This window comes from Barbus barbus (genome assembly GCF_936440315.1).
Source record: "Barbus barbus genome assembly, chromosome: 1".
Lineage (NCBI taxonomy): Eukaryota > Metazoa > Chordata > Actinopteri > Cypriniformes > Cyprinidae > Barbus > Barbus barbus.
In genome coordinates this window covers 25720230-25744884 of record NC_136729.1, presented here as the reverse complement: position 1 = coordinate 25744884, position 24655 = coordinate 25720230, and the positions used below count along the sequence as shown (strand labels likewise).

The following is a 24655-nucleotide window of genomic DNA, read 5'->3' as shown; positions in this document are numbered from 1 at the left end:
TCCACGAGTAGCTACAGTTTGCTGTGTTGTTGCATATTTATTAATTAAGACTAGTACCTTCTACCACTGCCATACTCCTACTAAAATCTTTATCTTTTCCCGATGTCATTCACTACACTATAATCAGCTTTTATTACTACGCAGTTACACTATGCATTGGTCAGCATGTGAAGCGTGGCTCATCTGACCAGCAGGCGGTGATCTGCTCTTCACTAAATCCAGTCAGTGCGCGCTGAGTGTGCGCGAGCCTCTGCTGCTGCTGTCTGGTGTGTGTTAGATCCGCTCAGGAAGGTACGTCTATTCTGCAGCTGTTTTACTCAGTTTCAGCTTGTCAGTGTTTCCTTGAGACTACCGTTACGTTTACATTGTACGTGAGACATAAATATACTGCAAGTGAGGTAATATCCGGCTTTTACAGTTTGTATCTGAGCTGCACGCAGGGCCCTGATCGCCTCATGCTGTCACTTCAGTCTGTCACCGGTGCCAGGTGTAACCCTGATACAAATTAAGCCATACACGACTGTAAATGGTTTATATATATATATATATATATATATATATATATATATATATATACATATACAAAACTGTAAACTCTTAAACTCCAAAATAGAGATGTCAGTAAAGCGCTATAGTTAGCTAGCAAGGCCATTATGCCGGTGTTCTGCCATAAGAGATATACGAGTTATTAAAACTGCGTGGGTGTTTATTTTATGTCATTATATAATGCATAGATGCCGTCGCGCTTTCTACAAAAGCGTTTTTGGTACACGTTGTTCTTTTAGTAGTTAGCTTAGCCTGTCTTGGATGAAAGCGGTGAGACATGTTAAAGTTAAGCTCCAGTGACACTCACTTCACATGTACACGATTCATTTTCATACACTGCCACGGTTTACGATCATATCAGCCTCTCAGAAGACACTCTAAGGTCGAGGTCGTGCTTTTTATTAACTAAAAACAACAGCAGCGACAGAGCGAGCAGCATTTGAGTGGTTATGCAATGGAGTAATGGAAGAATCTCATAAACAGTTATCTATGAAGAATGTCCTTATGTAATTTCACAAACCATTGCTTATAAGGATCTTTGCTGTTGATTTAGGTCCAATAAAGTGAGGTCAGCTTAATGACACATTTATCAGTATATAGTGGAACAGTAATTTATCTGTTCATGAGAGTAGGAAAATATTATCATGTTAGATGTGGCATCACAGATTACTGTACTCCACAGCCATGCCGTCGGATCTTGCTAAGAAGAAGGCTGCAAAGAAGAAAGAGGCTGCCAAAGCTCGACAGCGTGTGAAAAAGCATGATGACGTGAACGGAGAAGGAGAGCTTCAAGATGGCCAAGTGAATGGTGCAGTAACTAGAGGGGAGACAAATGGAGGTGTGTTTATTAAAATCATGCCTAAAGTTTGAAGAGGGCAAACATTTTGAAAGTTCACTCTCATAACGCAGAGTCAGACAAATTTGTACGCAAACATACCTGTAGCTTTAGCTATGACACATAATTTACTTTTCTATGTCACATCTTTCACTTTTCCCTTTAGATGTTGCTGCTCTGACTAAGGAGCTGGATGAGTTTGAGATGCGTAAGATGGAGGCGCGGGCGGTGACGGGCGTCTTGGCCTCCCACCCCAACAGCACTGATGTTCACATCAGCAGTCTGTCACTCACCTTTCATGGCCAAGAGTTACTGAGCGACACAAGCCTGGAGCTCAACTCTGGCCGGCGCTACGGTCTCATTGGCCTCAATGGCACAGGTATGTTAAGTGACATTGGGGCTGATACATCCATTGCTTCATCAAGATTTGCACATAGACCTAGGGGTGGGTGATATGAGCTAAAATTCATATCACGGTATTTTCCACTGTCCAGACGATATCGATATTATATCGCGATATGAGAGAGAAAAAAAATTGGAATCACATTTTAGTAGACCTTAATTAAATTACAGGCATAATATGAATTTTAACCTTATATAACTAGAAGAAAAAAGGCATGATTTCAAGATCTAAGGCAAAAATAGAATAGTCTGACTGACTTTAGATGTGTGAAATTATGCTACAAAAGACACCTGTGCAAAGGAAAAACAGCAAATGGACTGATAGAACATGCAAATTCACTCTGACAGCAGATGACGCTTAAGGCCTCAATTTAGCGTTCCTTTGGTTACCGCTGGAAACAAAGCTGCTCTGTGCTGAGCTTATGAACACGGAGGTAAGAGAAAGAGAATGTCATCTAAAGTTTTCTGAAGAGAGTCCCCTCATTATCTATATTTTTCTTCCTATATTTCAAGCATTGTGAACAGTGATCTTGCGCTGCCTGCTACAGTATTTTCTCTCTTGGGTCCGTGTTCTGCGTCTCTGTCTAGTGTTAACGGCCGTTTACAGACTTAGTAACATTTAGCCGATCGTGTTTTTGGAGCAAAAACTATCCGGTTCTGATTTGTGTATCTCTCTCTCTCTGATGATGCAGTAACGACCACGGGGGAAAAAATCTTTGTCTGTCCATCCAATGAAATCCATGAATATGTAACGGTATCCACGGTATAGCAAAATACATATCACGTTAATACCGGCATAACGCCCACCCCTACATAGACTTGATGTCATTCACTAAAAGTTCATATTATTTGTGGTATTTATGGTATTTACAATAACCTATTAAGTAACATAATCTTGTGAACAAATAAAACCATTTTCAAATTATTTATTTATTTTGTAAAATGCAATAAAAATAGTATCTGTAATTTGTTAATTTTGTTTAACCTTTATTTAACTGACAAAGGTTTAGCGAAAAGATCTCAAATGTAACATCAACTTAATAATATTTTGTAAATATAAACGAATTTTGATTTTCATGACTTCAACGCACTCCAAAAATGTTGGGACAGAGGTGTTACATCACCTTTCCTTTTAATCACACTTTTTAATTGTTTCTGAAATGAGGATAAATACAGCCGCTTTGCAAGAGGAATTTTTGACCAATACAAGACTTTACCTGCTCAACAGCCGTGGTCAGCGTGCATCTTATTCTTCTCTTCATAGGGCTTGGCAATATGGCCAAAAACATTACTTTTATTACATTTTAAATATTTTTTTCCATATGATACAATATTGATATTTATCACAATATTAATTTACTATTAAAAGGGAAGGAAATCCTTTCCACATGTTTGTTAGACCTTGAGAATGAATGCAAAGATAATTGGTTGGCTCTTAAACTCCTCAGAGCTACCTTCTAGTTTAGGGGCCCATGAAATCTGTTTTATTTTCCCCTAAATTTTGTTTTCCATTTTATGTTTTTTTCTGGATTCTGTGTTTTATGGTTCATTAAAAAAAAATCATAAAAAATGGTGTCAAATTATATGAATTAATAGAACTTTAATAATTTAATCAGTCTTTTAAAATGGAATGGAATGAAAACAAGGAATCTAAAATAAATAAATTATTATAAATTAAATATTAATTGATAAAAAAATACAAATTAATGAAAAATACTTTGGTTGTGTTATATTCCTTCAAATTATTATTATTATTATTACTTGAGAGTTGCATTTTAGAGTACAATGAATACAGGCAATTCACCCCAATCCAGAAGGGGGCGCTGCACCAATGCAACGTTGTTGAGTAACCGCCAGCAGAAGAACAGCGAATGCCATGAGTTGCTCACTTGAAAACAAAGCCCCCCAGACAGTGACCATGTGCTGATTCTGAACGTGTCTCTCACATAGACTGACAAAGGAGTCTACTTTAAAGGCTTGCGCACTCAACTGTTTACGAAATGCAGCTTTGTGCTCGTGTATCCGACCTCTCTCATTCGGCACAAATCCGAATATTCCATAATATTTCCATATTTACGATGTAACGTATCTGAATGCTAAACTATTATTTATTAGGTAAATGATAGGCTTTGTACTTCAGTCGCGTTCTAACGGTGACACAGAGGTGGGCGCGCTGATGTTTGGTTCACTGTATTTTATTTAAAAAAAGTAAAAAAGTCGTGACGTATTGTCAAGTATGGTGACCCATAATGCACACACACACACACACACACACACCGTGAACACACACCCGGAGCAGTGGGCAGCCATGCTGCAGCGCCCGGGGAGCAGTTGGGGGTTCGGTGCCTTGCTCAAGGGCACCTCAGTCGTGGTATTGAGGGTGGAGAGAGCGCTGGACATTCCCTCCCCCCACCTACAATTCCTGCCGGCCGGGGGCTCGAACTCGCAACCTTTCGATTACGAGTCCGACTCTCTAACCATTAGGCCACGACTTCCCGATATTTTGATAAAGTACCAACTGCACTGTCAAGTTAGTAATGCTGGAACTGATGTGTTTTGTGGGTGTGTGTGTGCTCCGGCGCGATCACAGGGATCGCAAAATTTCTAAATCCCTAGTAGCCCTTTGGGCAGGTACTCTTCAGATTTTGTAGCCGAAAATTAATTTAACTAGCCCAAATAAAATAAAGACCATAAATGTCAATCAAAAACATTTTCAATACACAAATATCAAGGAAAGAGTTTTATTTTACTATTTACAAGGTATCTGCAGAATTCTTAAAAATCTAAGGCAATTTGAAAAATTATTTCTTATACCATTAAACGTATTTAAAACTGTCTAAGGCCTTAAAAACTCTTCAGTTTAGTTGTATCAAATTTAAGGACCCGTGGGAGCAATGTTCCCTCTAATTTCGGTCACCTGAGCAAAATTATTCTTTATACCAGACCTGTACAGCACGCACACAAAAAAGTGTGTAACTTTTAACTTTAATGTGCTATTTATATTTGATTTGACCCTTGATGTAACTAAACGATGTAGATTTTATGTTACCTGAGAAAACATTTTTACTGAACAATACACTGCAGTTCAAAAGATTGGATCAATAAAGTTTTTTTAAAGAAATTTCTTTTGCTCATCAAGGCTGTATCTATTTGATAAAAAATACTGAATATTATTTCACAAAACAATATTGTGAAATATTATTGCAATTTAAAATAAATGTTTTCTATTTTAATATACTTTTTCAGAAAGTATATTAGTATATCAGTATTTTCAGAGTCACATGATCCTTTAGAAGTCATTCTAATATGCTTTTAATCAATGTTGGAAACAGTTGTACTGCATTTTTATTTTATTTTATTTTTTATACTGTATTTTTTTGGGACCTGTGATTTATAAAAAAAAAATAAAAAGTTAAAAAGAACAGTGTTTAGTCAAAATAGAGATTTTGTTACAATATAAACTCTTCAAAAGTTTGGGTTCAGAATTTTTTTCTTTCTTTTTTAAAGATACTTAAAAAAGTAAAAAAAAAAAAAAAAAAAGTTTAAAGAAAGTTAAACTTTATTAAGCAAGGATGTGTTGATAATGGATCAAAATGGATAAAATTGATAGTAAAAACTTCTATTGTTAGAAAATATTTCTATTTTGAATAAATGCTGTTCTTTTAAACTTTTTATTAATCAAAGAATCAAAGAAAAAAGTAACAGGTTCCAGAAAAATATGAAGCAGCACAACAGTTTCAACACTGATAATAAATCAGCATATTAGACTGATTTCTGAAGGATCATGGGACACTGAAGACTGGAGTAATGATGCTGAAAATTCAGCTTTGATCTCAGGAATAAATGCTATTTATAGTATCGGTATTAAAATAGGAAACCAATATTAGAAATTGCAATAATATTTCACTTTATCACTGTTTTTTCTGTATTTTTGAAATGAATACAGCCTTGATGAGCAAGAGACTCAAAGTCAAAGACTCAAAAACAAGGTCAATTATTGATCAGGTTTATAACATAATATATTATCAAAACAAACTATTTAAACTGATAGAATAGAATAGAATAGAAACTGAAGCAAAACTTAAGCTGAGATCTGTAAGTTAAATATAAAAAAGTAAACATGAATTCTTCTATAGCGGTCTAAACATGGTTATGAAGTACAGATTGTCCAATACTCTTGTGTGACTGAACATGTTTCAGAGTTTTGTTACCGTTCTTTGCTCATCCTCCGCTATTTCCAGCACTTAATCAAGCCACTCTTCTTTAATTCATGAGGACGTTTGTCTCGTGTTGAGCACACTGCAACCATTGAAGTGTTGAGTTTGTACAGCGACTCTTTTGGTGCATATCGTTCTCTTTCTATGAAACCTGTAAACCTCATTCACCGGCTCTAACTCTGTCGTGACATCAGCTCTATAGCGGTTTGCCCGAGCATTGCTATTCTTTCCCTTTTACTGGCGGCATTTAATCAAATGGCTTCCCAACTCATTTTTGTGTGCGCGAGGCACATTATTTCTTCTGCGCGGCCGCGGTGGAAGAAGAGCGTGGTCGCGCGCGCGCTCAGCTTAGAGGGAACACTGCGTGGGAGCCCTGTATTTAAGGTAGCCCATCGGGCTGTCACGGTGCACACACGAGGGAGGAACCAGGAACACGCAGACGAGGATATAACTTTAAATAATAGTCTTTACTGATAACATCAAGACAAGGCAGGGCAAACCACAGACAGGAACACCGGGGAGTAACGAGTAGACCAGACGCACGAAACTCAACAGGCAGGAACTTAAATACACACGCTAATGAGACAAACACACCTGAACAGATTGAACTAATAAGTCACATGAAACAAGGACAGGAAACAAACCAAATATGGACACAAGGGGCAGGAACACATGACACACACTACAGAACCCTGACACGGGCAGGGCAGTGATACATTTTGGTAGCCTGACTGGAAAACACAATAGCCCCGGGATGTCAGGCTAGCGATTTTGCCAGCCCTGGATCACTTAACATTAAACTGTTTCCTTATACCAGCACAAAAATGACCTGAAACTCAGCTACGTTACGTGTGACACTGTTTTTTCCCCTTGTTTATCTGTAAACTAAATCAAATATATTTCAAGAATTAATTCCTTGTATGTATAAATGTACTGCAGATTTTATATATATAACAATGTAATAATATTTAGTATTTTCACATCTAGGTGGAAAAACTTGTAATTTATACTACTGTCTGTTCAAAATAAATGAAAAGAAACTGAGCATAGTAGATTTTTTTTCCTGTTGTACCGAAATCGTATCGAACCGTGACCCCCGAACAGTTTGACAATTCTCACATTAAATTCAGCACAAAATCATAAGCCACAACCCATCTTGGCTTGTCTTTGGTGGTGCTTTTTTTTTTTTACTTTTCACTTTTATTTTACTCTGTTCCAATTTTTTGGGATTTTGTTGCAGGCGATTTAATCAACATTTGTCTATATTATATAAACATAAGACAATTAGGCCAGTGAAAACATTCAATCTTTTTCTTTGTAGTGTCTTTGTCAATTAAATAAAGGTTAAAGATAATTAATAAATCGCAGATTATTGTTTTTATTGCATTTTTCAAAACTTGAAGTGAAGGAAATGGGATTGTATAATGAGAGGTTAGGGGCATCCATGAATGAGAATATTCTTGATCAATCTTTGTAGGCAAGTCCATGCTCCTATCTGCCATTGGGCATCGAGAAGTTCCCATCCCAGAACACATAGACATCTACCACCTGACACGAGAGATGGCCCCTAGTGAGAAGACAGCGCTGCAGTGTGTAATGGAAGTTGATGAAGAGAGGATAAAACTAGAGAAGGAGGCTGAGCGATTGGCTCATGAGGACTGTGAGTTACATACACACACATGCATCAGGTTTTTGCTATACTAATCTGCAAATTGACAAACCTGGTAATTCTTCTCTTATTATTGGTTACACATACTATAAAATGCTATTAATGTGCTATTAATTCTATTAATCCAATGTAAATTTGATTGAACAAGTAGCGCAGCACTTAATCAAGTACAACATGTCCCATTTTCTCACTTTTTTTCTCTTTACTGCAGCAGAGTGTGAGAGGCTGATGGAGATTTATGAGCGTTTGGAAGAGTTGGACGCAGACAAAGCTGAAGTTCGAGCCTCACGAATCCTCTTTGGACTTGGCTTCACACCTGCTATGCAGCAAAAAAAACTGAAAGATTTCAGTGGAGGCTGGAGGATGCGTGTGTCCCTTGCCAGGTTTGAAAATGACGTTTAAATGTTTATTCTGTGTCAGTACAAAATATGTATTATTTACTTGTAGAAATAGTGTTGAAAAATGTTTTTAAAAGGCCAGTCCTGTATAATGCAGTTTGTTGTTAATTATGTTAAAAAAACAAAAATAAAACAAACATTTTCATAGTTCCTATTATATATATGTTATAATAACACTCATTTTGTGGATTTTATTGGTTATCCTCACATAATGAATGGACCAAAATCCAAATGAGACTAAAAGTTATAATTTATCAATTTAATACAAACACAAAAATAAATTTTCTTAATTTTAAATTTTTCTAATTTCCCTCTTTCAGAGCCCTGTTCATAAAGCCCTTCATGCTGTTGTTAGATGAACCTACTAACCACCTGGATTTGGATGCCTGTGTGTGGCTGGAAGAAGAACTTAAGTCGTGAGCACTGTCTTCAGTGTTTATTAGATTTTCTAGTACACCAGTAATCAAATGAGATGGAAATTGACAAAACTAAATGTCAAAGAGTTTCATGGAACACAAATGCGTAGGAATTGTAGTTTACGTTGACAAACAATACATTTTTTAAAATAAGGAATTGTGAGAACGATTCTTATTGTTAACATTTTATTTTATTTTTTTTTTTTTCAGTTTTAAGCGAATTCTTGTACTCATCTCACATTCTCAAGACTTTCTCAATGGTGTCTGCACGAACATCATTCATCTCCACCAGAGGAAGCTCAAGTACTACACTGTGAGTGCTTTAGCACAATGTTCACGTTTTTCCAAACCTGCATGCTCTTTACGTTTCTGGGGGTTTTTGTCGATAAAATGGAAATAGAAATATCTTCTTTTATGTTCCATAAATCATATAGGTTTGGAGCGACATGAGGGTGATGATAAAAAAATTATGACAGAGGTATGATGTGTAATGTCATAGCTTTTTTGAAAATGTGCAAGTGTATCCAACTCACAGAAGTTGTATACAAAAGCTTTGTTATCCTCAAAAAATCTGTACTATTGCCTTTAATAGGAGACTTGATCCTGAGGCTCCTCTTGTGCTCTTCCTGGTCCAGCCTTAAAAGACATGAAATATGATGCTTTTGTTACTGTTGCTAATTATGAACTGGTGCTGATCCTGAGTCTGGTTTATTAGCACACTCAACACATATATTAATTGTAACAAAGGTATGAGAGTGGTGACAGTGTATGCTGTATGTAATGAAAATTTGTTTTTTAGGGTAACTACGATCAGTATGTGAAGACCAGGGAGGAGCTAGAGGAAAACCAGATGAAGCGGTACAACTGGGAGCAGGACCAGATAACTCATATGAAGGTGAAACAGTGGAGCCTTGTGGCCCTATTGCTCTTTTTTTAGGGGTACTAAAAAATCAGATTGATCGGCTACCGATCACTATCAGTCGATAATCGCTTTGGGATGTTTGATCGGCGGTCTCTATAAAGGCCGATCTCAAAAAACTGATCTCAAGCTAATGTGCTGATTCTTCACCGCTTGCGTGTACCACACATGGACTGCATACACACTGCAAACGGAGTGCGTGTGAACCTGGTGAAAAAGGCCCCCTCACATACAGCTCACGAATAAATGTTCAGAGCTTGAATAAACATTTAGGTGTGATAAGTTATATATTTTTGAAAAATGTCTAAAAAATTCCCCCCTCCACTCCTTAAATTAAAAAATTCCCTCTCACAAGAGTCACCTAATGGTGCTTTTCCACTGCATGGTACGACTCGGCACGGCTCGGTTTGTGTTTCCACTGCAGTTTAGTACCGCTTTAGAGTGGGTGGGATTATTCTCATGTCGTTACAGTTGCACCGCAACAGGAGTCTACTGCTGTGACTCCTGAAAAACTTGTTCATTCCGCATCGCTCCATCAAGCTCTCGCTGGATCCGCTCCTCGGCTATCAACGAGAAGATTGTCTGTACTTCCTCAATAGACAATGAAATGTTCGGGTCTGTTGTATCTTGTGTCGCAAGTTCACAACTCGCAAGTTTCTCCGGACAATCAGTGATCAGCAGAGTTTACATGTCATGTTTTGGTAACAGTTCGGTTCGCTTGGAACCTCAACCGAGGTGGTACTGAAAAATGTACCAGGTACTGTACCCAGTGGAAAACCCCCCAAAAGTGAACTATACCATGCAGTGGAAAACCGCCATAAGGGGAATTCATTTTCAAAAATGGAATTCAGGCCCTGGATAAATGTCTAAAAATCTTGATTGGATCATCTCTATAAATAATTAGACATGATGAAAAGAAGGCTTTAAAAAGATCGGTATCGGTGATTGTATCGGCAGATACTGCTTTCTGTGATCGGCCTCAAAAATCCTGATCGGACCACCCCTACTCTTTTTAAATTGTATTGTTCAGGGTTCCCGCGGGTCCTTAAAAAGTCTTAAAATGTCTTAAATTAAAATCCGGGTAATTAAGGTCTTAAATTGTCTTAAATTTACTGTAAAGTTGCTGTAGGTATTAATTTTTTTGCCGGTGCGTTTAATGGCGATGGGAAAGCACAGTGGCCCACCGTAAAACATCTAATAGTTGATTAATTTTAGTATGGTGTGAAATGAGTCTCCGCGATTTAATAGCTGTTTACGGTACGTCGGCTACAGACGCTGACGTCAGGCTGCGTGTCGCCATTACGCGGTTGTCGAGGTGAGGTTCAAAATGCAAAGAAGATGGGGAAGTGCAAATTTAACGACAAGTGGATGGAAGAGGATGCATTTAGGAGGTGGTTGGCGCCGGCTGAAAACAACGAGGCAATGTGTAAATTATGCAAAAAGACCTTTTCATTAGGGACCATGGGGCTCAAAGCCGTCGAGTCGCATATGAATTGCCGAATTGCCTCGATACTAGCTACCGAGTATCGAAAAACGTCTTGTCGTTCGGTACCAAATTTCGATACCTAAGGGGTTAATCTCATCACTGTCAGTGAGCCAATAATCCTGCAGCACTAGGTGTGTTTGACTAGAAGCGGCGCAGCACTGATAGATCAGTGTTTGACATCCGCGAGAGCGTTTCGAAAGCGCACGGAGCAGTCCGCTCTTTAAATCGCGCTGTTTGTTTATTATACACAGACTGAAGCGCGCGTGACGCTCGCGGTCATTTCAGCGTCTGCCGCCTCTCGAAATGAGGACATAAACACATGAACAACATCTCCAGACCTGCTCTGAGAGTCACTTCATTGTCATTTTACCGTTTGATTCGAGTAAAACTAGCGTCATATCATATACACACAGAACTGTAAAGGTATTCCAGACAACCCGTCAAAATAAAAGTTCGGTTTAACTCTGAAGACACTGCGGCAGAAATATATTAATATTGTTCAGCAGACAGCACTGCTAATACTAGGCTACTATTAAAATTAAAACTTTTTTTTTTTTTTTTTTTAGTAATGATCACACAACAGTTATTCCATGTTTTCATTTTAATAGTAACCCCCCTTTGTTTGCCAAAATAAACAAACTTTGATTTTCAATTATTTAAAGAGAAATTCAATTAATGTTTTATGTCTTCATTTGAAAACCAGATACAGAACACAGAATTTCTGAGGAAAAATAAAACATTTCATAAGGCTATTTAAGAATAAATTTAAATAAACTAAGTTGTTATTATGCATTCAAATAATTAGACATACTACACCAGAATTTAATAACAATAAAACATGTGGTGAAAGAAAATAAAACACCCACTTATGAAAGTGGATGAAGATTTAAAATTTCTTGAAGTCTTTAACAACCTAGAAATGATGATTCTGTCTGAGCTTTGTGTTTTAAAATGAACACACACTAATGTAAACGTAGCCTAACAGATGTGTAAACTGAAAACTATTTGAACTTTATTAAAATTATTTATTTATTGTGTTGGATATATTTTGTTCCTTTTGTGCAGTGGCTCAGGAGATGAGGCTTTGAGTCTGTATAAATATCAACAAGCTAAAAAAAAATGCGATTTTTGAGATAATGTAATCTTATTAAAACTGATTTCATAAAACTGGTATACTCATGAAAGAGTATTTTTGCAGAGTTTACACCTTGCACATAATTGATAACAAATGGAAAACTTTAAGTTTTGATTTCCATTGTAGGAGGCAATAAATTGAGTATTCCAAAGAAATTGACATTTTTGAGTCTTAAATTATATTTGTTGAGGTCTTAAAAAGGTCTTAAAAAGCATTACATTTTACTTTTAAAATGGTGCAAGAACCCTGTTGTTGTTTTATAGTTCTTGTACTGCACTGCTGCTGTTCTCCATATGTATATCATTGCAAAAATAATGTCATAATTATTCCCTTCATCTCCTGTAGAACTATATTGCCCGTTTTGGTCACGGCTCTGCAAAGCTAGCTCGCCAGGCTCAGAGCAAAGAAAAAACACTGCAGAAAATGGTGGCCTCTGGCCTAACAGCTCGTGTGGTGAACGACAAGGTTTGTCACGCAGGCAAATACTCACATTTTTGTGTTACTGCATGTCATTTTCTCTTACCCAAGACCTGTTATCATCACGAAGCATTAGTTGGGGTTTGCTAACTCACTTTGTTCAGTTGACCAATGCCATGACCAAGACAAAAGAGGTGAATAGTGAGAACCATGTAAACCAGAAAAACAGATAGACAGGTTTGGTGGTTTGGTTTCTTTTCACCAATAATGTAGAGCTAATCTAAGATATTTATTTTACAATGGTTGTCTGTAATTTCTTCAACAGGAAGTTGCTGGTTTTACTAAAGCCGGGCTCAGACTACAGAAGTTTTAAAATCCTAACTAATTATGAAATCTGGTTGCAGCACACGCATAAGGAGACTCTTCGCATATTTTCTTCCCTCAAATCTTAAACATGAACACACTACAAGAAATGAAAATCGTGGTGCATCACGTTACCAGATAATCCGGGCTGAACATCGAAACCAACCGAGGTCCTCAACAAGATTTTTTCCCACGATTCTTGGGAGGAGAAAATCTGAGATAAATTGGTTTAAAACTCCTGTAGTGCGAGTCCAGCTGATTTGCTGTAGTGATGATAAACATCTTAAAGGGAAAATTCTCCCAAAAATGAAAATTCTGTCACTAATTACTCACCCTCTTGTCGTTCCAAACCCGTAATACCTTTGGAGACTGACATAAAAGACAAGAAATTGTTGAATAAAGTCATTATTTTTGTTTTCTTTGCACACAAAAAGTATTTTTGTAGCTTCATAACAGTACGGTTGAACCACTGATGTCACATGGACTATTTTACCGATGTCCTTACTAACTTTCTGGGCCGTTTCAGTTGCGTTGCTGTCTGTGCAGGGTCAGAACCCTGGTAAAAAATAAAGAATACTTAAATGCACAAAAACAAAATACTTATATAACTTATAAGCAAGTACATTTGTAGTATATTCTTATTTTTTGGTGCTAAATAAAGTTGTAAAAGTTTTTTGTGGCAAACGTTAAATGTGTACTAAAATTCACAATTTAACAGCAAGTATACTTTTAGCAAAGTACTTAAAGTGCTATGTTTTTTAATGTGGAAAAAAGTTATACTAATAGCACTAATAGTGTACTTGACTGTATTATTTAAAGACACCATTAACTACATATAAAGGGAATATTAACAGTTACAAAACATTTGAAATTAATTATTTAATGTATAAAAATGTGGGCAATACATTATAAACACATTTTGTATATATTATATATTATTTTTATATTTTAAATAATTCATAAGTATATTTTCTGTGTATGATGAGTATATAAAAGTGTATGAAAGATGGGTTCAAGTTTACAGCAAGTGGTAACTAAATAAAACATTTGAATGCAGTGATGTTAAAAGCAAATTTTAGTTCTTCATGGTGTCTCAAAATTACGGAGACCCTAAGAGCTCATGGTGGTGGAAAGATTTCGGGGTGGGAGGAAAAAATATTTTTCAAATCTTTTGCGTTCTCTCGCAAAACTTTGCATTCTCTCGCAAAGCAAACATCTTTGCGAGAGAACGGAAAGTTTTGCGAGGGAACGCAAACATCTTTGCGAGAGAACGGAAAGTTTTGCGAGGGAACGCAAACATCTTTGCGAGAGAACGGAAAGTTTTGCGAGGGAACGCAAACATCTTTGCGAGAGAACGGAAAGTTTTGCGAGGGAACGCAAACATCTTTGCGAGAGAACGGAAAGTTTTGCGAGGGAACGCAAACATCTTTGCGAGAGAACGGAAAGTTTTGCGAGGGAACGCAAACATCTTTGCGAGAGAACGGAAAGTTTTGCGAGGGAACACAAACATCTTTGCGAGAGAACGGAAAGTTTTGCGAGGGAACGCAAACATCTTTGCGAGAGAACGGAAAGTTTTGCGAGGGAACGCAAACATCTTTGCGAGAGAACGGAAAGTTTTGCGAGGGAACACAAACATCTTTGCGAGGGAACACAAACATCTTTGCGAGAGAACGCAAAAGATTTGAAAAATATTTTTTCCTCCCACCCCGAAATCTTTCCACCACCATGAGCTCTTAGGGTCTCCGTACAAAATAGCAATTGAGTACAACTAAGATTATTTTAAGAAGTACTAAATAATAATTTTTTGTATATTAAGTTCAAAATTAGTGTGTGAAAATACGTACATTATGGAAGTGCACTAAAATAAAGTGTATTTTAGTGCTCTTTTTTGCCAGGGAAAGCTCTCGAATTTCATCAAAAAATTCTTAATTTGTGTTCTGAAGATGAACGAAGGTCTAACAGGTTTGAAACAACATGAAGGTGAGTAATTAATGACAGAATTTTCATTTTAGGGTGGGCTATCCTTTGGGCTCTAGGTGCCTCTGATTTTGCTGTTAAAGATTATCATTATTTTCCACCATGGATTAAGTTATCAGAGAGTTTTAACCACACATTTCTCCTTTAGACTTTGTCATTTTATTTTCCTCCTTGTGGGAAGATCCCCCCTCCTGTCATTATGGTGCAGAATGTCAGCTTCAGATACTCCAGTGACACAGTGAGTCCACAGTCTTTCAAACAGCCTATCACTGCAGATATCACATTTACACACAACTGTCTGGTTTGGGACATTTATTTTTGTTTCAGCTCTCTTGTGTTGTCATATGCAGTGAAATGCTGTCACATTGTGTATGTCTAAACTAGGTATGCACTGATTTACAGTCGCATCAAGGGCAGTTTTCACAAAGAGTGATAACTATAATGATAACTATAAAGCTTTAATAATCAGTTTATTTTCATAAGATAAGTCAAGACCACGCCACAAGTGTAATATAACAATACTATAATGATAATAGGAATTATATCATTTTCAGAACAATTTTTCAGCTAAAAAAAAAAAAAAAAAAAACATTGACGGGCAATTAGAATCCACTTAACTTTACAGAGATCAAGCATTTATAGTGGCAGGCGACAAAACTGCAGTGCGCTTATAATAAAGAATGTTATTTTCCATCAGTGTAGTTGTCTTTATAGTTATTGTTCTTGGTGTGAACAGGTGTTTAGAGTGGTTAGGTCTTGTAAGCACAATAGAAAGTGGTAAAAGCAAACATTTCATAAAATCATTTGTTTTCTTCTTTATTTTAATTCTTTATTTTGTATTACAGCATTTTATTTATAAGAAATTGGAGTTTGGCATTGACCTGGACACAAGAGTTGCACTTGTAGGTCCCAATGGGGCAGGCAAGTCCACACTTCTCAAGCTACTGATGGGAGAGGTCAGTTATGAAAAATAGGCTATTATGATTGGATAGTTCTTTTAAAGTTCTGAACAGTGATTCAGTTTTAAAGCCATTGATATCCATTGGCCTGTGTTTTTGTCTCTCATAGCTTCTCCCCACAGACGGAATGATAAGAAAGCACTCGCATGTCAAGATTGGCAGGTACCACCAGGTACCGTCTTCATAGAAATACAGTCCTGATGATTAGTTGTCTTGCTACTTGTGTTATTTTATCCATTTTCACAACAGTCATGTTATGTGTGTGTGTGTAGTGTGTAGTGTATACACGGAGAGATGTATGTTTGTTGTGGTTCTGAGGCATTAAACTTGGGGTCACATTATTTACATGTTTCTTCATAATTTGATTATAAGCATGTTCATTTAAGTTATTGCCAATTGTTTGTAATTGCTTTTGTGTTGTGTTTGTCCTGCAGCACCTGACTGAGCAGCTAGAGCTTGACCTGTCTCCTCTGGAGTACATGATGAAGTGCTTCCCAGAAATTAAAGAGAAAGAGGAGATGAGGAAGATCATTGGACGCTATGGCCTGACAGGGAAGCAGCAGGTATGTGTATGTGTGTGGTTGTGTTTAATGTGTAAGCCGGACAATATAGTGTACTACTGTACTTGCTTAGGTTGTTTTCTGTTTTAACTGTCATATTCCCCTTTAACAGGTCAGTCCCATCAGGAACTTGTCAGATGGCCAGAAGTGTCGGGTGTGTTTCGCCTGGCTTGCGTGGCAGAATCCGCACATGCTGTTTCTAGATGAGCCAACTAATCACTTGGACATTGAGACAATTGATGCTCTGGCTGAAGCCATCAATGAGTTTGAGGGAGGAATGATGCTAGTTAGCCACGACTTCAGACTTATTCAGCAGGTATATCTTCAAAGCTAGTAAATATATCAGTTCACTTAGAGTCTTGTTTGTTTTCACATTTGACTAGCTTTTCCATCTCGTTCTAGGTGGCTCAGGAAATTTGGGTGTGTGAAAAGCAGACCATCACCAAATGGAACGGGGGCATTTTGGCTTACAAGGAGCACTTGAAATCAAAAATTGACAAACAGACTCATGATATATAGAAACCCATGAGCAGGACAGACAAACTTTTACACCATGGATTGATCTAGGAGTGTTGACAACTTCCTCAAGTTAAAGCGTTCCCTGATCTTATATCTCTTAATGTACCTCTCAAATTTCCCTGCATCAGCACTTCTGTTTTATTTAAACCTGTAAAGGCAATTATGATTTATTGGAATAAATAGATTCAGTTATGTTGGTGTAGAACAGTAGAGAACATCAAAGTATGCAGAAAACAATTTTCAGAATATCCCACGTCAAATCATAAAATACAGTATTCATAGCAAAATAATGAATGTAGACACATAAAATACCATTTTAAACTAAACAATGTAATCGGTCAAAAATGCATCCATGTCAATACACATCCACTTGGAACAACAAAGGGTGCTGCTGGAGGACTTACCTTTGTTACCCCCTAATTTAACTGTTAGTGCAAGATGAGCTCACATTAGGCAAAACTGTGTTGTGGTCATTTTTAAATAGTTTCTCACAGTACCCTATGTGCAAGTATGCAAAAATAGAAACATGTTCATGTTTCACAATGAGGTACAATTATCAGTTCTAGTGAACAGCAATATCAAGTCATGCAGCTTTCAGTGGTTGAGAAATGTTCCGGCCCACACTGTGTGTATTTCTAACCCAGCTACACTTTGGGGACACGTTTTTTTAAAGATTTTCAGATTTTTCTTTATTTTATAGTGTCCTTGTTACACATTACATGAACTTACTAAAGTAATAAGAGTAAATTATGCCTAATTACATGCAGTAATCCTAAACAAAACTCTAACCCCATAATAAGTGTGTCGTTAATTATTAATACTCAGTACAATTACACCATAACAAGGACGTTGTGAAATACAGTGCAACCGATTTTCTTTGCTAAATCTGATAAGACCCTTCTACTAGGAACATCCTCCCTGTTTAGGCAAATAAACATGCAGATGTACAACTGCCTCCAGTCTTGTGGTTGCACATCTGCCTCTCGTGTCTCTTTATCTTTCTATAGCACTCAGTCTGTTTCCCTTTAAGGTTCATTTCTTAGTTTATACTGTGTAAAAGGAGTATGGGGTGTGTGATTGGGTGGGTGAGGGTGATTTGCATTATCCTCCATGTACAACCTCACATCCACACCCACTGCAATGTCTACACTGGCTTTGCCAAAGCGTTTAGACTGTATGTTTGGAATTCAGTGAGATGAAATCTGAATGAGCACCAAGTGACTTATTCCTACACTTAGATACAATTGAGAGCACTTTGACAATACATGTACATTATTTTATAAGAGCTTATCTAAAAGATATGTTCTTATAAAACAAAAACAAATATTGCACAGGTGTGCCTTAGGCTGGTCACAATAAAAGTCCACTCTAAAATGTGCAGTTTTATCACACAGCACAATGCCACAGATGTCGCAAGTTTTGAGGGAGCGTGCAATTGGCATGCTGACTGCAGGAATGTCCACCAGAGCTGTTGCCCGTGAATTGAATGTTCATTTCTCTATCATAAGCCGTCTCCAAAGGCGTTTCAGAGAATTTGGCAGTACATCCAACTGGCCTCACAACCGCAGGCCACGTGTAACCACACCAGCCCAGGACCTCCACATCCAGCATCTTCACCTCCAAGATGCTGGATGTGGAGACCAGCCACCGGGGCAGCTGCTGCAACAATTGGTTTGCATAACCAAAGAATTTCTGCACAAACTGTCAGAAACCATCAAAGGGAAGCTCATCTGCATGCTCGTCGTCCTCATCGGGGTCTCGACCTGACTGCACTTGACCTAACCGACTTGAGTGGGCAAATGCTTACATTTGATGGCGTCTGGCACTTTGGAGAGGTGTTCTCTTCACGGATGAATCCCGGTCTTCACTGTACAGGGCAGATGGCAGACAGCGTGTATGGCATCATGTGGGTGAGCGGTTTGCTGATGTCAACGTTGTGGATCGAGTGGCCCATGGTCGCGGTGGGGTTATGATATGGGCAGGCGTATGATATGGACAACGAACACAGGTGCATTTTATTGATGGCATTTTGAATGCACAGAGATACCGTGCCGAGATCCTGAGGCCCATTGTTGTGCCATTCATCCACGACCATCACCGCAGCATGATAATGCACGCCCCCATGTTGCAAGGATCTGTACACAATTCCTGGAAGCTGAATACATCCCAGTTCTTGCATGGCCAGCATACTCACCGGACATGTCACCCATTGAGCATGTTTGAAATTCTCTGGATCGGCGTATACGACAGCGGGTTCCAGTTCCTGCTGATATCGAGCAACTTCGCACAGCCATTGAAGAGGAGTGGACCAACATTCCACAGGCCACAATCAACAACCTGATCAACTCTATGCGAAGGAGGTTTATTGCACTGTGTGAGGCAAATGGTGGTCACACCAGATATTGACTGGTTTTCGGACCCCCCCCCAATACAGTAAAACTGCACATTTTAGAGTGGCCTTTTATTGTGGCCAGCCTAAGGCACACCTGTGCAATAATCATGCTGTCTAATCAGCATCTTGATATGCCACACCTGTGAGGTGGATGGATTATCTCGGCAAAGGAGAAGTGCTCACTAACACAGATTTAGACAGATTTGTGAACAATATTTGAGCGAAATAGGCATTTTGTGTACATAGAAAAAGTCTTAGATCTTTTGAGTTCAGCTCATGAAAAATGGGGGCAAAAACAAAAGTGTTGCGTTTATAATTTTGTTCAGTGTAGATTAAACCTTAACGGCTAAAAGATAAATATTGCTTCCACACTTTGCAGCAGCAGATGTCTCTAGTATTTATTTACTTCCATATTCTAACAATGAAGGTAACCAAAAATTTGACAGGAATCAAAATCCTCTTAATTCTCATCCTTGTACAAGGAGCCATGTGTCATATGAATGATTCATGGGTAAGATGACCACCTACACATAGCAATATTATACCAAAATTATTTTCCTCTTGAGCTGCAATGCAGTGTAGCTTACTTGCAACAGAGATGACAGAATATTAGTGAGTTAAATTAACACAAATGTAGCGCAAAAGTATTGCAACTTGGTGTTTTTGCCATTCAAAACGATTTGCTCACTTATTTTGCTTCTTAGACATTATGACTTTGAGTACTAAATACATAAAGTTTTTTTTTTTTGTAATCTGAGTGCTTAATAAAGTAAATCTTTGACGAATGAATACAATCTGCACTCTTGCTCTTGCAGATATTTGAGATAAGACGTATAGTTTTGATACTCTTACAGTATCTACATCCACAGTTGGCAGTCAAATTAATAAAAAATGAACTTGGATCTAAGAGTTTGCAGTCTGAATTAATACAGTTCCATTTTTCAATTTTTTTTTACAACATTCTAAAGCCGAAACACAGCTTTGATTTCTGTTATAATTAGCCATCTGGGGATAACAACTGATGAAGCCACAGTTCAGACGGAGGAGTCATTCATCACAGCACAGCACATCCTTACTTCAACATTTTTAAAATAAACATTCTAAAAACAAATTATGGACATAATTCAGTGCACTAAAGATGTTTATTCTTTTTATCCTTACAAGCTCAAGATGAAAGAACAGGATTAAATGGTGAACAAACCTACACAAAAACAATAAGAAACTAACTATACCAAAATAAGTTGTGCTTGATAATATATAGTGAATATATAGCGATCATTTCATTAAACGGAAGTGTCTTACCAAAGTTTTTCAACAATATGCTTATCTCTTTCATTTGCAACATGTTTCTTATCAGGAACATGCACATTTTGTTATTATTGCAAATGCACATGACTTTATAACAAGGTTCAATATAAATATTGCAGTGTAACTTCCTCCTCACTCAGTAGAAGCAGATAGCTCTAGTGTTTAGGCTCTAGTTATCCTGGTGCAATGAAGCAAAAATCAACCCTACATTTGACTGGAGGCAAACTTTTGCTCATTTTCATCTTAATACAAGGAGCCTTAACAAATAACGTCAAAAAAACAATGGTGAGATGATAACTTTACTTGCAATAATAATATTGCCATATTAGTAATAAATATAGTAAAATAGCAATATTAAATTTTATGTAAGATTTTTATCTTGAGGTGCAACTAAACTAATTTACTTAACTGAGGTACAAATATAATATTACGCATTATACCATTCCTTTAAGTTATGTTAAATAATGATTAGCAAATCTGTTTTCTTTTGTCTCTCTCAGTTTGCTGAGAGTTAAACAAAACATGACAAATATTTATGAAAATGAACTTATTAAACATGTTTATTTTTAAGGTAACACTTTACAATAATGTTCATTAGTTAACAACATTAGTAAACATGAACTCCGAATGAACAATTCTTCTACAGCATTGATTAATCTTAATGTAATTTACTAATGCGTAATTAAAATCACAAGTTGTGTTTGTTAACATTAGTTAATGCACTGTGAACTAACATGAATAAACAATGAACAACTGTATTTTCATTAATATTAACAAAGATTAATAGTGTAATAAATGCATTGTTCATTGTTTGTTCACGTTAGTTAATACATTAACTAATGACACCTTATTGTAAAGCATTACCATGTTTAAGATATTTTTTCTTGCTCTTTCTTCCTCAGATTCCTGAGTCCCAGATGTTGGCATCTGATGACGGATTCAGGGATTTTATGTTTCATGAGGTGATGTCCCTGCTGTGTCCAGCTGTCAGATAATGTCATACCCTTTAGATCATTTGTTTCACTAAGGTTTTTTGAGTGAATTTTTGATCCAAGCTATTGTGTTCTGGGTTTTAAAACATTTGATTTCTCTGCTTTAATTATTAGCCACTGGTGGAAATGGATGTGTCAGGATCTGGATCCGGTGATGACACTGCTGTGGAGAAGCCATTCACCTCAAGAGATGAAAGACTAAATGAGGTTATTTAAATGTTTCCAGTTCTCTTTCTCAAATTATTGTCATCTAAACAAATACATTTGAGGTCAAATAAGTCTTGTGTATATGTGTACTTGTGTTTTCTCTGAAGTTGTTTGCAAGACAGAGCCAAGATGATTCGAAGAATAGCCAAGATGACTAGAAGAAATTGTGGACCATTTTTCTCACTGCCTGTCTAATTAACTTTTTTGTTTTTATCTTGGAATCATTGTTGGCTGTACTATTGAATTTTGCAAAATTAAGTAATGAATTAAAATGTTAGATGCAAACAAAAAACTTTTTTTTTTTAATCAAATTATATTCATTGTTTCATTTCTCTTGTCTTCAAATTCAGAGAATAAAATTAAAAAAAGTAAAAAATGACGCATTTTTTCTGAAGGCTATTTGCATAATTATACAGGAAATATTAAGCATACACATGCATCTGGGATTGTTAGCAGAAACAGATATGAATACAATGCACAATAAATATAACCATAACCTCTACATTAAGATCATGTACTGTTCATCATGCATCATCTTGCTTGGGTGACAAATAATAGACTATTTCACTTCCTTTAGTCCATTCACTCCAAACTTTCTCATATCTTTTCATGGACCAACATCTACTGCAGACTATTGGAGAATTTGAGTATTTACATGCGTACTAATAAGGGCTACAGGCTGGTCAGTGAAAATTCTCTGGCTTTTTACTATATGCCACTTTGCATATTTTTATTGTGTTTTGTTGAATTTAATATTAATTTAACCAGCATTTAAGACATCATCTTAACAGCCTCGAAATACATACTCTTAAGCAATCAGATGTTTTTACACGGAAACCCACTCTGTAACTCTATACTGTAAAATTGTCTTTGCATTAACCGTCCCTATAAATAATTCAATTGTTATATAAGCAGTCTTATTACTAAGTTTAATCTTATGAATAATTTCATATATCCATCTTTACCAAATTCTTTATCATACACTTTCATTCTTGATCATATACTGCCACTTTTTGCAGTAGCCCCTCACTGCAGAACAAAGATCCAGGGGACGGGGTTGGATCCACATCTAGGGGGTGGAGATGGTAGGTTTAGAGATCAGGGGGTGGAGACGGGTAGGTTCAGGTAAATGTAAGGTGGGAGGAGTTGGATCTAGATCCAACCAAGCCCTCTGGATCTTGTGTTCTGCAGTGAGGACCATCTCACTTTTTGTCTCAGAATGTAAATATGCCCCTCTGGTGATAGATAGACAGATTGATAGAGTTTCTACCAATCCAACTAACAATAATAAAAAATACAAAACAAAATCCATAGATAGTATAGGGCGAAATATAGTTTTTTTTTTTGCACTGAAGTATAGGGTGAGGTAGGGTTATTTTTTGCACTGTAGAGAGTTTGGAGGGGTTACCAAACATGATCCTGGAGGGACAGTGTCCTGCAGAGTTTAGCTCCAACTTGTCTCAACACACAGTTTCAAGTATACCTAGTAAGACCTTGATTAGCTGCTTCAGGTGTGTTTAATTAGGGTTGGAGCTAAACTCTGCAGGCCAGCCCTCCAGGACCGAGTCTGGTGACCCCTGAAGTATAGAGTTAGGTTGAGTTATTATTACATCTCAAAAAATTAGAATATCGTGAAAAAGGTCAATATTTTTTGTCACTCATTTCAGAAAGTTAAACCCATATATTATATAGATTCATTACACATAGAGTGAAATATTTCAAGCCTTTATTTCTTGAAATTTTGATGATTATGGCTTACAGATAATGAAAACCCAAAATTCAGTGTCTCAGAAAATTAGAATATTACATAAGATCGATAAATAAAGGATATTTTAAACAGAAATGTCAGGCTTCTGAAAAGTATGTTCATTTCTATGCACTCAATACTTGGGTGGGCCTCCTTTTGCATGAATTACTGCATCAATGCGACGTGGCATGGAGGCAATCAGTCTGTGGCACTGCTCAGCTGTAATGGAAGCCCAGGTTGCTTTGATAGCGGCCTTCAGGTCATCTGCATTGTTGAGTCTGGTGTCTCTCATCTTCCTCTTGACAATAACCCATAGGTTCTCTATGGGGTTCAGGTCAGGAGAGTTTGCAGGCCAATCAAGCACAGTAACACCATGGTAATTGAACCAGCTTTTGGTACCTTTGACAGTGTGGGCAGGTGCCAAGTCCTGCTGGAAAATGAAATCAGCATCTCCATAAAGCTTGTCAGTATAAGGAAGCATGAAGTGCTCTAAAATTTCCTGATAGATGGCTGCATTGACCGTGGCCTTCAGAAAACACAGTGGACCAACACCAGCAGATGACATGGCAGCCCAAATCATCACTGACTGTGGAAACTTCACACTGGACTTCAAGCAACATGGATTCTGTGCCTCTCCACTCTTCCTCCAGACTCTGGGACCTTGATTTCCAAATTAAATGCAAAATTTACTTTCATTTGAAAAGAGGACTTTGGACCACTGAGCAACAGTCCAGTTCTTTTTCCTCCACAGCCCAGGTAAGATGCTTCTGACGTTGTCTCTGGTTCAGAAGTGGCTTGGTAGTCCTTTTCCTGAAGACGTCTGAGTGTGGAGACTCTTGATGCACTGACTCCAGCCCCCGCTAGAAATTTTACGTTCCCAGAATGTCCTCAGAACGTCCCCGCTGGTGTCAAGGACGTTGTCTAGTAACGTCCCCAGAACGTTCTGAGAAGGTCACGATGTTGAGTTCTTTAAAGGGTTGGGGGACGTTATTTGGAGGACCTTCACAGAACATTCAGGACGTTCCCAGAACATTTAGGGGACCATATTTTATTTTGAAATCTGATGTTCCCAGAACGTCCTCAGAACGTCCCCGCTGGTGTCAAGGACGTTGTCTAGTAACGTCCCCAGAACGTTCTGAGATGGTCACGATGTGGAGCTCTTTAAAGGGTTCGGGGACGTTATTTGGGAGA

The 24655-nt window shown here is 37.4% G+C and overlaps 2 protein-coding genes across 2 annotated transcripts; both read left to right on the top strand.

The window, feature by feature from the left end:
• Positions 1–162: 162 nt before the first annotated feature.
• LOC306874301 (ATP-binding cassette sub-family F member 2-like) lies at positions 163–17010 on the top strand. The gene is made up of 15 exons (XM_079424274.1): positions 163–291; positions 1229–1384; positions 1548–1760; positions 7478–7660; positions 7881–8052; positions 8388–8483; positions 8694–8796; positions 9283–9378; positions 12369–12488; positions 14929–15018; positions 15626–15736; positions 15849–15911; positions 16174–16302; positions 16412–16615; positions 16702–17010. The coding sequence occupies exons 2-15, from the start codon at positions 1231–1233 to the stop codon at positions 16816–16818; spliced, it is 1851 nt and encodes a 616-aa protein (XP_079280400.1). The 5' UTR covers positions 163–291; positions 1229–1230; the 3' UTR covers positions 16819–17010.
• A 3623-nt stretch (positions 17011–20633) lies between these two features.
• LOC306874295 (uncharacterized protein) lies at positions 20634–23551 on the top strand. The gene is made up of 4 exons (XM_079424260.1): positions 20634–20803; positions 21421–21480; positions 21625–21717; positions 21825–23551. Exons 1-4 carry the CDS (start codon positions 20705–20707, stop codon positions 21873–21875), a joined length of 303 nt encoding a protein of 100 aa, XP_079280386.1. The 5' UTR covers positions 20634–20704; the 3' UTR covers positions 21876–23551.
• Positions 23552–24655: the final 1104 nt, after the last annotated feature.